The following is a 12,540-nucleotide window of genomic DNA, read 5'->3' as shown; positions in this document are numbered from 1 at the left end:
TCCAGCATTATCCTCTGGTCCTTAGGTAAATAAATGATGGAAAATCATCAAGTAAAAGTAGTGTTAAACCCTGTTTATTCTGTGGTGGGCACTATATTCAGCCCTTCATGTGCATTTCATTTCTTCTTTTTATTTAGACAGAAACCCTGTTTGGTATGTACTCTTATTGTTTTCATTCCTTTATGTACTCTTATTCTTTCCTTTGTCTTATTGTTCCCATTGAGAAAAATAGATAAAGGAGGAGGAAAACCTAGTTCCATCCGATTCCCCAGAAGTTGAGATCATAACCACTTAAGGTTTCTTTGTAAGTAAAGAGTCAGCTATCATTGTATGTGTTCTTTGCTTTGGGAAAGTCAATCTAATAATGGCCAGAATGAGAAAATCTGTTCAGTTTCTTTTCCGTTTTTTATTCTCATGTCTCTCATTGCTTTCACCAAGTTTACCTAGCTCTTTATAGAGGTGACTGATTCCTTTCAGTTGGCTAGAACAAGAACCGTTTTAAAAACCTAGTTTAGAAATCTAAACTCTTGCGGGTCAATTGGTTTAACTGCATTTTGTGGCCAGAACCTCTGCACATAACTGTTTGATCACAAGAGGAATTTGTCATAGCTCAGGAGTATTCAGCACATATTATAGCATGACCAGAGTTCACTGTGTTATGGTTACTGTTTTGTTAATTATGTCATGATCTGAAAAAGCTGTAGCTGTTGTGTCAGTCTGAGGAAACTTGTCTGTTTTCGTGGGCTTTTTGTAATGTTTATCTGTCATACATGGCTTTCAGGTTCAGCAGTGTGCAACAGACTGGTCTAGGCAACTATAGAAGATACAGAATTCCCTTTAGTAATTTAGAATGTAGGAAAGGCATTGAGTTTTAGTCACAGATAACTGCTACAGTACCAACTCTAAAGTAGTACTGTAGAGGAGAGGCAAAAACTTTCAGTTCAGGGTTATTTAGAAAGACTGAAGTAGACATGCCTGAGAATACAATTAGATATGCTTTTAAAAATCTAATGTTCTGTTTCCGGAGCTTATTTTTCTTATTGTCTTAGGTTTTAAAATGTGCTTCATATCTTTTTCTTGCTCTTCTGCTTCTTTATTATGATACAGACTGTATAGCTTGGGTATATGCTACCTTTGCCAAGAAGAAATTTTTCCAGCATTGCTGTTAGGATGTAATGCTTGAGTTAAACTGATTGGGAGAGTTGAAACTACCTTTTTTTTTTGTAAACTGCAACACAGTTAGATTTTAGATGTTATCTTTGATGTTGGCAAACATGTTATATTTCATATAGCATTTTTTATAAAGGACTGTGATGCTACCTAGTCAAATTTTGTCTACATGAAACAATCCATAAAATAAACCTTTTACATTGTGTACTAGTAGTAGTTAGTTGGATGTGGTAGTTAATAAGTTAAATATATTCGTGTGTATTTCATTGTAGATTAATATATAAATCTCTTGGATTTTCAGCATGGAGTGGGGAAAGAAATCCTAATTACAATTCTCTTTCCCATTTAAACTTCTCCAGTTTTTCTTTTATTTGGGCTGTTTTTCTCAACTGTCAGTGGAATTATTGTCTTCCTGTCTCCATATTCAGGTAGTGTCAGTGGCTGAGTATCACCGCAGGATCGATGCTCTAAATACTGAAGAACTGCGCACACTCTGCAGACGTCTCCAGGTGCCCCCTTCAGTAGTTTAAACCCCTTCAGAGATGGAATACTTCCTATCTTTAGTGTCTTTCATCAGAGCAAATCTCTTTTTTGAAGGATTTGTTTTGACTGCAGCACTAAAATGCCCCATCAGAAAATTCCTTTTTGTATTAATGAGTACAGTATTGCCTTCAAGAGCTATAGGGCTATCTTTTCTGGCATCTTTTCATTTATTAAAAATATTCAGAGGAATTTTCTGTTATTTTAGAACTGTTCTTAGTACTGTGTTTCTTAGATTGATGAGGAGTTTTCATTTAACATTGGAAGAATGTCTTGAGTTTGAGATTGAATCTTTACTAAACAGTATCTGAAAGATGTGGTACTATGGGGAAATGTTTAAAAGGTTAATGGATAGCAAGGTTCTCTTTAAGGCTATTTCAGTTGTATCAACCTTACATCAAATATCTTAATGAGATGAATTGTTTTTGTCCTTGAGATTTTCCTGGTTGGTATTAGAAATATTTTGGAGTAGTATTGATTAGGCACTAGAACTAGATGAATTGTTTAAAAACATGTGAAATAACCTTTGTGATTTTTCAGAAATAAGTATATATTTGAACTCATTTTTCAGTTTTGTGCATTATTGTGTGTTTTCCTCTTTCTTAATGAGATACGCTTTCCTGATTTTTTTTCTTTTAATGCTTCTCATGCTGCCTTAGATTTTTTTTTAACCTTTCACATCATCAAAATAAGGGTAAAACATGATGTGAAAGAATTAATATAGTTCTCATCAAAAAGCAATACAGTTCTAGAACATGTATTGGTTGAAAATGTATGTTGTTAAGGTTTGCTAAGAAATCTGTTAAAGGAACAAAATAATTTAGCAAGATTTCATTCCTGTGTGGAATCACAGTCGCCGAAAATTGCTGCATTTTAGTTATCTGCTCCAATAGAATTCTGTTTTCTGATTTTAAAAGTTTCATCAGTAATACTTATGTTTTCATATATTTTACTTTCTAATATTATTGCATTTTATAGATTAACATGAAAAAGTGCCAATATAATACATTCTAAAAGAATTTATTTTTATTTAATGAACATTTTTTATCATTTTAAGAATATCAGTGACATCATTTTCATCAAACATATACATTCTTTTCAGTGCATCAAATTGTTCTAATTTAAAAAATAGGTTTGTGAACAAGTTTAAGTTTTAGATGTATTTTTTGGTTCAATTAGATTTAAAAAATTTGTGTTTAGAAAGTAAAAATTTTAAAGGCATTTTAAAAAATAACTAACTTTTCAAAGCATATAAATTCACATATACATGCACACCAATGAAGCATTATACTTTTTATTGTACTATTTTTTAAATTAAAATTAAAATTTTGGCACCCAGGAAGTTTTCTTAATTATTTTTGGCAAATTTTGTTTACCATGAAAAAAATAATCTCATAAAAATAATCTCTTTAAATAGCACAGAGAAAAAAGCAGGCTAGGTTGCTCACTTGTGCCCTTCAACAGAAGTATAGTTTGCATGCAATTTACCCTTTTTACACAGAAATACAGGGTTTATCTTTCAATACCTGTCCTTATTCATGTAGTGGATGAGGAAAATGTCTTCTTTAGCAGAAATCTCTTTCTACGTTAAACATGCCATTGTTATTAGATGGAGCATCTTTTGCCTTCTACAATCCTAAATTAAAGCTTTAGCCACCTTTTTCAAGGTATAAGATTTGATATCTCTCAAAAGGCTAAACATTTTAAAGGTTTGTTGCAGTTTTACCTTAATATATTGCTTCTGTCTGCTTCTTTAGATTACTACGAGGGAAGACGTAAATTCAAAGCAGACTACTCCAGTGAGAGCAGACCTGGAATCTGAATCTTTTCGACCAAACCTCAGTGATCCCAGTGATCTCTTGCTGCCAGATCAAATTGAAAAGGTATGATATACCCACTTTTGTACATTTCTGATGTGTGCCCATGAGAGTAAAATAGCTTCTTTTTAGTTGATTTAAAAACTGAAGAAGCAGAGTTATTGCTCCTGTTCTTACTCTTCAATGAAGAAAAAGTAAACAAATTATAGCAATTAATATAATGGAAGATATTAGGAGATTTGGGTAACCAGACATTAAAATAAACGGCAATAGTAATTTAGGTGAGACAGTATAATTACCAGTATTTAATTTCTTACTGTGCGCCAGTTACCTGCTTTATACAGGTTATCTAATTTAGTTGTTGCAGCCCCTGTAGGAGTTGAATGCTCTTATTGTCACATTTTGTAAATGAAGAAACTTGGGTTTAGAGAGGTTTGAATAAATATTCAGAGCCATACAGCTGTAATATATTGAAGCTTGATTTCTAATTCTGAGAGTCTTACTCTATATTTAAGAGGTGTTAATAATCAAGGTAACAGTTCATCTGATATTTTTGTTAATTTGATACAGAGGAGGCAAACAGTAAGGAATCCATGTTTCTTGCCTCTAATATATGTATTGTTTGATATGATTCTTTGTCTAATGAACAATTAGTATTTATACCAAGAAATGTACAGACTTCAAGCATCTCTGTATCTTTCATAATGATAAATAATTTTAATTTTCACTGTTACTTTCATAGCCTACATTTTATAAAGTATTTAATTCCAACTGGCATTAATATTCTACAGATTGACAATAAGAAGCTGTCAAGTATGTCTTAACAATTTATTTTTCAAAGCTTACCAAGCATCTTCCACCAAGAACAATCGGCTATCCATGGACTCTTGTTTATGGCACTGGGAAGCATGGCACAAGCTTGAAGACCCTTTATCGAACAATGACAGGTTTAGACACTCCAGTGCTGATGGTGATTAAAGACAGTGATGGTCAGGTATGAAAAGTAACAACATAGACACCTTACCTTTTACGAGATGGAAGTAGCAGGAATTTTAGCATATTCTTTTGATAAAAAGCATTAGTATATTTTATTAAGTTTATTTGTTAATTATTGAGTGCTCTTGATATGCAAGGCAATGCTGAGTTCTGCAGAGGGATAGATATGAGCATGAATAATTAAGTAAAGAGTTCCTACCTTCAAAGAATTACAGTCTGGTAGAAAAAAATATTAAAGTATGGGAGTATCTCTAATGCCAAGCAAAATATGCCTAGTATAGTGAGAACCTATAAAAAGTAAAAGAGGTGTTTGTATTGTTCATTTCTGTCTGGAGGAGATAAGAGTGAGGTTCAGGGAAATGGTGAAAATTGACAGTCTTGAAGTGTGGAGAAAGTTTTGAAAGTTATAGATAATTGTGTGAGGATGAGACCAAGGACAAAGTCACAAATAAGCAAGAAAAACATTGGTTATCTCTGAAACAGTAGTTTCATAAACGGACAGAACAAATCTTTGGTGTCATCAGACCTGGTAGCTTCCTTTGGGGAGGTGGAGGTGGTCACATGGAGGAGGCACAAAGGGAGTTTCCGGAGTGCTGGTAATATCTCGTTTCTTAATATGAATGAAGGTTTAATGGGACTTTGCTTTGTGTTAATTCCATATCGAGCTGTATAATTATATTTTATACATATATATATTTACACACATACACATACCTTACAATAAGAAAATCTATTTAAAAATTAAGAGTATGAAAATAGAATATGAGGAGGTATAATGACTATAGAGATCATCAATCAAACTCTACATTCCCATTTCAAGATCTGAAACCTTAGACCTAGAGATTGACTTGTCCAGGCCTCTTATTCATTGTGTGTCTTGTACTGTGTAAGGCCAAGGCATTATAGTACTGAACAATTCAGACCCAAATTCTGTCCTCGTGTAATTTACTGTGTAATAAAAAACTAGCATACCTTTTTAGTAGTAGAATGTTTACCTATGCTGGAGGGTTTTTGCCTTTTTAAGTTCTACAGCACCACAACAGCTGTGGTCTTTATTATACATATATTGTCATCCTGAAATGTGTCTACCACTTTCTGTCTTTTTTAATTGTTATAATGAACATTTTTCTAGGTTTCAAAACTAGGAAAAATCTAGCATTTTCCCACTGAGAAACTGATATGTTTATACCTGCCAATAATATGAGTTGCTTAACAACTGATCATGCTTCTCTATTTAAGTACAGATAGATAAAACTATGGTATATTTCCTTTTTTTTGTGTATTTTACTTAAACATATGTAATGGGCTAATGCTTAAAGAAACAAATTGATAGTTGTGTCATGCTTTTTTTAATCCTTAGGTTTTTGGTGCATTAGCATCTGAGCCATTTAAAGTGAGTGATGGCTTTTATGGTACTGGAGAGACCTTTGTTTTTACATTCTGTCCAGAATTTGAGGTAAGGACAGTTATTCCAGTTATATTCAGTTTGTGAAGAGATGGTATGAATAGAACATTCAGTCTGGAGTTTTGCATACTTGGATTTGACTCTCAGTTTCTGCCTTTTACTCTTAACTTAGCACTTTTTTTTTCCCCTTACCATTTTCACCTTCAACTTTCCTATGGATAGAATGGGAATCATAAAATGTAACAGGGTTGTTTGAAAATTGAATGAGAACCATATATGTGTAACACTTGATGTGGTATCAGACACACATTGTGGGCCCAGTAAGAAGTATACATCATAATTACTATTTTGTTTATGAATTGTCATTGTAAAATTTCTGGAAACCTTAACTTACTAAATAAGTTTTAATAATGAAAGTCAGTCTTAAAAACTTAAGAAATAAGTCATTTGGGTTTAAATCAAAAGTGATTACTGGATTTTTTTTTTTTTATTGTGACTTGACTGAAGTAGATACATTCTAATGCCAATAAGATCTAAAATTTTTAAATGTACCTAAATTTTAGTGAATGTGCGACTCTGTTCGAAGCATCGAGTGCAGTCTTAGTGTCTCTAATACAGTCTGGTGCAGCATGTCAGACAGTTCCTAGGAGATAAAATTTTAATCTTGAAAATAGGAACCAACATAGTTGCTTAAAAAAAAAACAAAAAAGAGTTGTCTTTAGGTACAGCTTCTGGTTAATCTGATGAGCCACTTAAACCCAGTTTTGTTAGGAGAGTTTTTATTGTGTTACCAAATCCTATTTTGTTCATGCCTTCTGGTGGCTCAGTTAGTAACGAATCTGCCTGCAATGCCAGGAGACCTAGATTCAATCCCTGGGTTGGGAAGATCCCCTGGAGGAGGGCATGGCGACCCATTCCAGTCTTCTTACCTGGAGAATCCCCGTGGACAGAGGAGCCTGACGAGCTGCAGTCCATGTGTACGCAAAGAGTTGGACGCTACTGAGTGACTAAGCACAGCTTATAGAAAGTGAAAGTCTCAGTTGTGTCCGACTCTTTATGACCCCATGGACTATACAGTCCATTGAATTCTCCAGGCCAGAATACTGGAACGGGTGGCCTTTCCTTTCTCCAGCGGATCTTCCCAACCCAGGGATCGAACCCAGGTCTCCCGCATTGCAGGCAGATTCTTTACCAGCTGAGCCACCAGGGAGGCATGAACAAAATATAATTTGGTAGCACAAGAAAAACTCTCTTAACAAACTTGGGTTTAAGTGCTCAGTAGATTAACCAGTGCTTTCCATTCCTTCCATAAAACATGTCAGCTGACGCCTACAGCTAGCTGAAAGCTTGTAGTTGTTACAGATTTTGGAAGTTTCAGTTGTGCTTGTTTTCAGTCCTTTTTGTGATACTGTTTCTACCTGTTAACTAACAATGCAATTAAACAAATGTTATGTATCTATGAAAAAGTGAGTGTTTAAGTTTATTGAGAACTATAATGAATACTTCGGAAAATGTTTATAAAGACGAGGTGCTGGAAATTGATGTTGTATTAATATCACGTTTAGATAGAACTTCCATGAAAGATTGAAAATATTTAAGAATATTACTATAAGGTTTTTTGTTTTTTTTTGGCTGCTCTGGGTCTTTGTTGCTGCACATGGACTTTCTCTGATTATGGAGAGTAGGGGCTACTCTCTAGTTGTGGGCTTCTCAGTGTGGTGGCTTCTGTTGTTGCAGAGTACAGGCTCTAGGGCCCATGGGCTGCAGTAGTTGCAGCTCATGGGCTCTAGAGCACAGGTTTAGTAGTTGTGGCACATGGGCTTACTTGCCTGGCAGCATGTGGGATCTTTCTGGATTAAGGATTGAACCCCTGTCTCCTGCATTGGCAAGAGGATTCTTAACCACTGGACCACCAGGGAAACCCAACATCCAGGAGTTTTTACCCTTGAATTTCTCAGATATTTTTATATTCATTGCTCTTTAAAGAAATTGAAACTGGAAGTCATAAGCATGTTACTCGTTTTTATGAGAATAATGATAGAGCAATGCATACCCAAAGAAAAGACCTTGGCCATATATCAAAATATTAAAATATTATCAAATTAATATATATTTATATTTGATGTCCATGGAAGAGGGAACGGCTACCCACTCCAGTATTCTGGCCTGGAGAATTCCATGGACTGTATAATCCATGGGGTTGCAAAGAGTTGGGCACAACTGAGCGACTTTTACTTCACTTAAATTTGATGTTAAAAATGGCATCTACTCAGTTTTTAGCTGATTTACTTTCTTTAACATTTCTCATTAACCATCGAATTCTTGATACCTGTGTAGTCAGGAAAATTTGTATATATGAAGAAATAATAAGATTTGTGTATTTAAATTATGTTGCAGTTGAACACATGCCTTCAAATTTAGTCTTACAAACGCTGAAAGCAAAAGCACCACCCTTTCGGCCCAAACTTTTTCTGTTCTTTTTATTCTTCTTGCTGTCTATCTAGGCTTTATTAACTATTTGGGATTCAGGAAAACTAACTATAGTAATCATTTTCATCTACATATTTAAAGGGGTTTTTTTTTTTTCATTTTTGTAGGTCTTTAAGTGGACAGGAGATAATATGTTTTTTATCAAAGGAGACATGGATTCACTAGCTTTTGGTGGTGGAGGGTAAGTCTCTTGAAAATTTGACTATGAGATTTTAAAAGAAACTTTAAGAATTCATTTGTGTTATTTTTAAATCAGCTATCTTTGAAAAGTTTTGACATTAGAATTCTAATTTGTATATTATGACTAATTTTTATATTATGACTAAGAAAGTATATATTTGCAGGAAAGTGCATAAGTGTAATATATGAAACCCTTGATAGAATATTTGTTTATTCATCTCAGAATGCTGTTTAGTTGATTCCCTTTCGATTAAAACCCATCTTCTAGAGTACAGTGACTCCTTGATATTTGACAGAGAAATATACTAATCTCTTTGAGCTTCTCAAATTTTCAAAAAATTATGATGATTTATTCTTTCTTTCAATCCCCCCCCAAAGTTTTCAGGGCTTGTTTTCTTATTTATTTTGTTTTTAGCAGTATGAGTAATCAGCAGTTTGATTTGATTCGTTTAGCATAGCAAGCACTGCAGGCAACTTCGGTTTCTTATTCTGATGTTCCAGCTTCGTTTAGTCTGCCATGGTGTTTGTAGATGGATGGCTCTCCTGCCTCCTAGCCCAGACTCCTTAACTAGCAGATGTGACCTCCTTCATTTGTTACTTTGTGTCCTTCAAAATAAGACATAATACATACTAAATAATTCCCAAATTTATGTGTTATTTATTTCCTATATTTGAAGATATACATAATAATAATAATTCATTCAGGTTACAGAATGTTATTAGCCTGAATATGCCTCATCCCAATTCTAACAAATTCTCTTAACCACTTCTCTGTAGATAGGTATTTGGAAGACATGATTTCAGTGATTAAAAATTAAGCATGGTTATTATAGCCTCTGAAGGACATAACTGGGTAACTAAAAACAATGTTGTTTTTAGTTATTGGAATCAGCTTATGGTGTTCATATGTTCCAGTTACATCTTTTTTGGTGGAGAGGGGCAGTCAGTCAGCCCTACTCCAAATGGTAGTCTTACATGTGATTCAGTTAGTTCTCCAGGAAAGCCTCACAAGCAAGTGGCTTATAATTTCAAACTGTTAAGCATGCCTTCAGTCTTTAAAAGTAATATACACAGTGTCATTAGATGTCAGCTGGAACTTGGTTTTGATGATATACCATGATTCTAGCAAGCTAAACTATAACCATCGGGTCATTTGATAACAAATGAAAACAAATTTACAGTCTTTGAAGAAGGAGAGTACGGTCTCAGGAAATGGGAAGAAAGGACTTGATAGTCAGAATTCCAAACAGGAGCCCCAAAGAAATCAAAATCATGTAACAGACTGAATATAGGATTTAGAATCAGACCTGATTCAAATTCTCAGCTTCAGCACACATTATGTGTGGGACCTTGAACAACAAAGTTTCCTCAGCTATGAATTGGAGATTGAACCTTTAACACTAACCACACTTTTTATTTTAGATGATAGGGAGTTTTCATGTCTCTGAGAAACTCATATTAAATATGTTAAAATCAAACAGCAGAGAGACATTTATAATACCAGACAAAGAATAACAGAGTAGTGCCTGCCTCAAAAGCTAATTCTTTGTGAAATTAATTTTAGAGGGTTCATTATATTCCTTGCTCTGTATGTTCAGTGATTTTATAATGGGATGAACAAAAAAAAGTTGCCTTGTGCCAGTGTGGAAAGGAGTAGAGAACAGTTTGGAAAAAAGAATGAGTTTAGAGTTGTTGGATATTGAAATGTCTCATTAAATTAATATTTTATAGCCTCTGCAATAATTCTTTTACAACTTAGGGCATAAGTATTAAAAGACTCTTGTTAGAACTATTCTCTTCTATACATTACAGGGGAGAATTTGCCCTATGGCTTGACGGAGATCTCTACCATGGAAGAAGCCATTCTTGTAAAACATTTGGGAATCATACACTTTCTAAGAAGGAAGATTTCTTTATCCAAGACATTGAAATCTGGGCTTTTGAATGAATATTATGCTCTCTGTCTTAGCAGGATAATGGCCCAAACCTGACATGGACAAACAAGCATTGTTTGGAAAGTTCAAGAAGCAATACAATGTAATATGTAGCTCGTGTTTTAAAATTAGTTCATATCACCATTTATTATAGCTATAATTTTGGAATTTATTTTTAAAATCATGTTTCTGTCCCAGACGTTTTTAGGTTTATACCATGGCATGGGTCCATGGAACATAACAGCTTAGGTTTTGTCAAAATTTTGGTAGCATTTTGATCATAGTGACCACCTCATCTATAATCCATGTTTTCTCAGTCTCCTAATAGGATGGTGCTCTTTTGTTGAACCTATTTTGGTTTTTTGTTTTTTAAACTATATTGATTGTTTTACTAAAGTAGTCTAACTTGAGATATCTAGGGAATGAATACATGATACTGCCATTATCTGTGAGGTTGGCACAAATGACTATTGGACATGCTCAACCTAGTTACTCTTAGGAAAAAACATGCCAAAACAACACGTACTTCATAGATCACTGAGTTCTAGTTTTAACTCACACTACTGCATTCTCTTTATTAATTTTGCCTGTAATCTCAATTTCATTTTAATAAAAATGAAATTTGAGGAGAATTCTTATTGTAATAGACCACAGTGCACATGGTCTTCAGGTTTGGGCATATGCTTTCATCATTGAATTGTCTGATGAAGAGTTATAAAATGACAAAGGAGAATGAGAACTTGATGATTCTACTGGATTTAATATATCAAGCAAGAAAATATCTATTTACATATTTGTAGCTTAGCAGGGCATTATCATAACTAAAAAAATATGAAACAGATGCATATTTCGTCAACATATTGTGTCAGGTAAACTGTTTTATAGTTCTATTGTTTTAGCCTTGTTGCACACCAACTTCCAAAATATAGATTCCTATTCAAAAGGAAAAAAAAAAAACTTGTGATTTTTTTTTAAGTGGCATATGTTATTACCATTAGCATTTGCTGTTACAAAAGGGCAATGATTATAGTAGAATATTGTAACTCAGTAGACTTGTTGAATATGCAGACTTACTGTCAAGTGACCTCAAAAAAAAGAAAAGATAGAATATATCAGTAGTTCTTATCCTCTTTTGTAGGAAACCAATAATAAGCCATTATGGCAATAATTCATCAGTTAATTTCAAAGCTTCATGTTATGCAAAAAAAAAAGAATCCTGCTGTTATACATGTGACAGTGACCCTGTGCTGAAATTTCAGCTATTCCAGATAAACATTGTATATTATCTTGTAAATTAATGTTTAAAGGTAGTTTTGTTCTTATAGAAAGTGTTGATTGCCAGGTTGCTTATAGCACTTTAAATTATTCTAAAAATGAAATTATAAGCCAAATATGTTGGCTTAAGTAGTTTTAGTTGTATAGTACTTGAATATATTTAGATCTTTTGAAAATTTAGATAATATCTAAAGAAAGCATAATGCTAATGAAAAAGAAAATCTGATATTCTATTTAATATGCTATTGCTGAATATGCATAGAAATGCAGGGCATCGTTTCTTTGTCTATGTAAAGCTCTCATTAAAAGTTACTAACAGTGTATAGATTAAATGTTTACAATATAGGGAACTGTAAATAAGTATATCAGTTTTCCCCCCTTTGGTCTTCCACAGCAGTATTATTGTCTTTGTGGAGCTGACTAATCATAGAAAAATCCTGTATTGGATTTCAGTTACAATAAGGTCATAGTGGTGTATACCAAATAAAATTAAATATATAAATATAAATTTGAATTTGTATTTATTGAATAATCAAGTTATTTTCTATTTAAGAAGTCTTTGATTAACCATACTACTGTCTTTTACATGTGAAAAATGGTTCTAGAAACTGTGGTGGTTGTGGTAATATTACTAATGATGGAGGGATGAATTTAAGTGGAGGGAACAGCACAGTTTAGAAAATGGGGATGTAACAAGGTACTTGGCATGTGAGAAGCTCATGTAAACATGAGT

The 12,540-nt window shown here is 33.6% G+C and overlaps 1 protein-coding gene across 16 annotated transcripts in view; it reads left to right on the top strand.

Moving 5' to 3' along the window:
* OXR1 (oxidation resistance 1) overlaps positions 1-12,315 on the top strand; it is a 518,198-nt gene extending 505,883 nt beyond the window's left edge. For 10 of the 16 annotated variants that reach the window (XM_027973101.3, XM_004011791.6, XM_042254393.1 and 7 more), the window contains 6 exons: positions 1,599-1,679; positions 3,468-3,593; positions 4,369-4,521; positions 5,884-5,979; positions 8,526-8,599; positions 10,411-12,315. In XM_027973101.3, coding sequence (XP_027828902.2) covers positions 1,599-1,679; positions 3,468-3,593; positions 4,369-4,521; positions 5,884-5,979; positions 8,526-8,599; positions 10,411-10,546 — 666 coding nt within the window. In that variant the 3' untranslated portion in view covers positions 10,547-12,315. The remainder of the gene's footprint in view (positions 1-1,598; positions 1,680-3,467; positions 3,594-4,368; positions 4,522-5,883; positions 5,980-8,525; positions 8,600-10,410) is intronic. The other 6 variants (XM_042254392.2, XM_042254399.1, XM_042254400.1 and 3 more) reach the window with 1 other exon arrangement.
* The last annotated feature ends 225 nt before the right edge of the window (positions 12,316-12,540 follow it).

Source organism: Ovis aries, chromosome 9, assembly GCF_016772045.2.
Source record: "Ovis aries strain OAR_USU_Benz2616 breed Rambouillet chromosome 9, ARS-UI_Ramb_v3.0, whole genome shotgun sequence".
NCBI lineage: Eukaryota > Metazoa > Chordata > Mammalia > Artiodactyla > Bovidae > Ovis > Ovis aries.
This window is presented reverse-complemented; position numbering and strand designations above follow the sequence as displayed.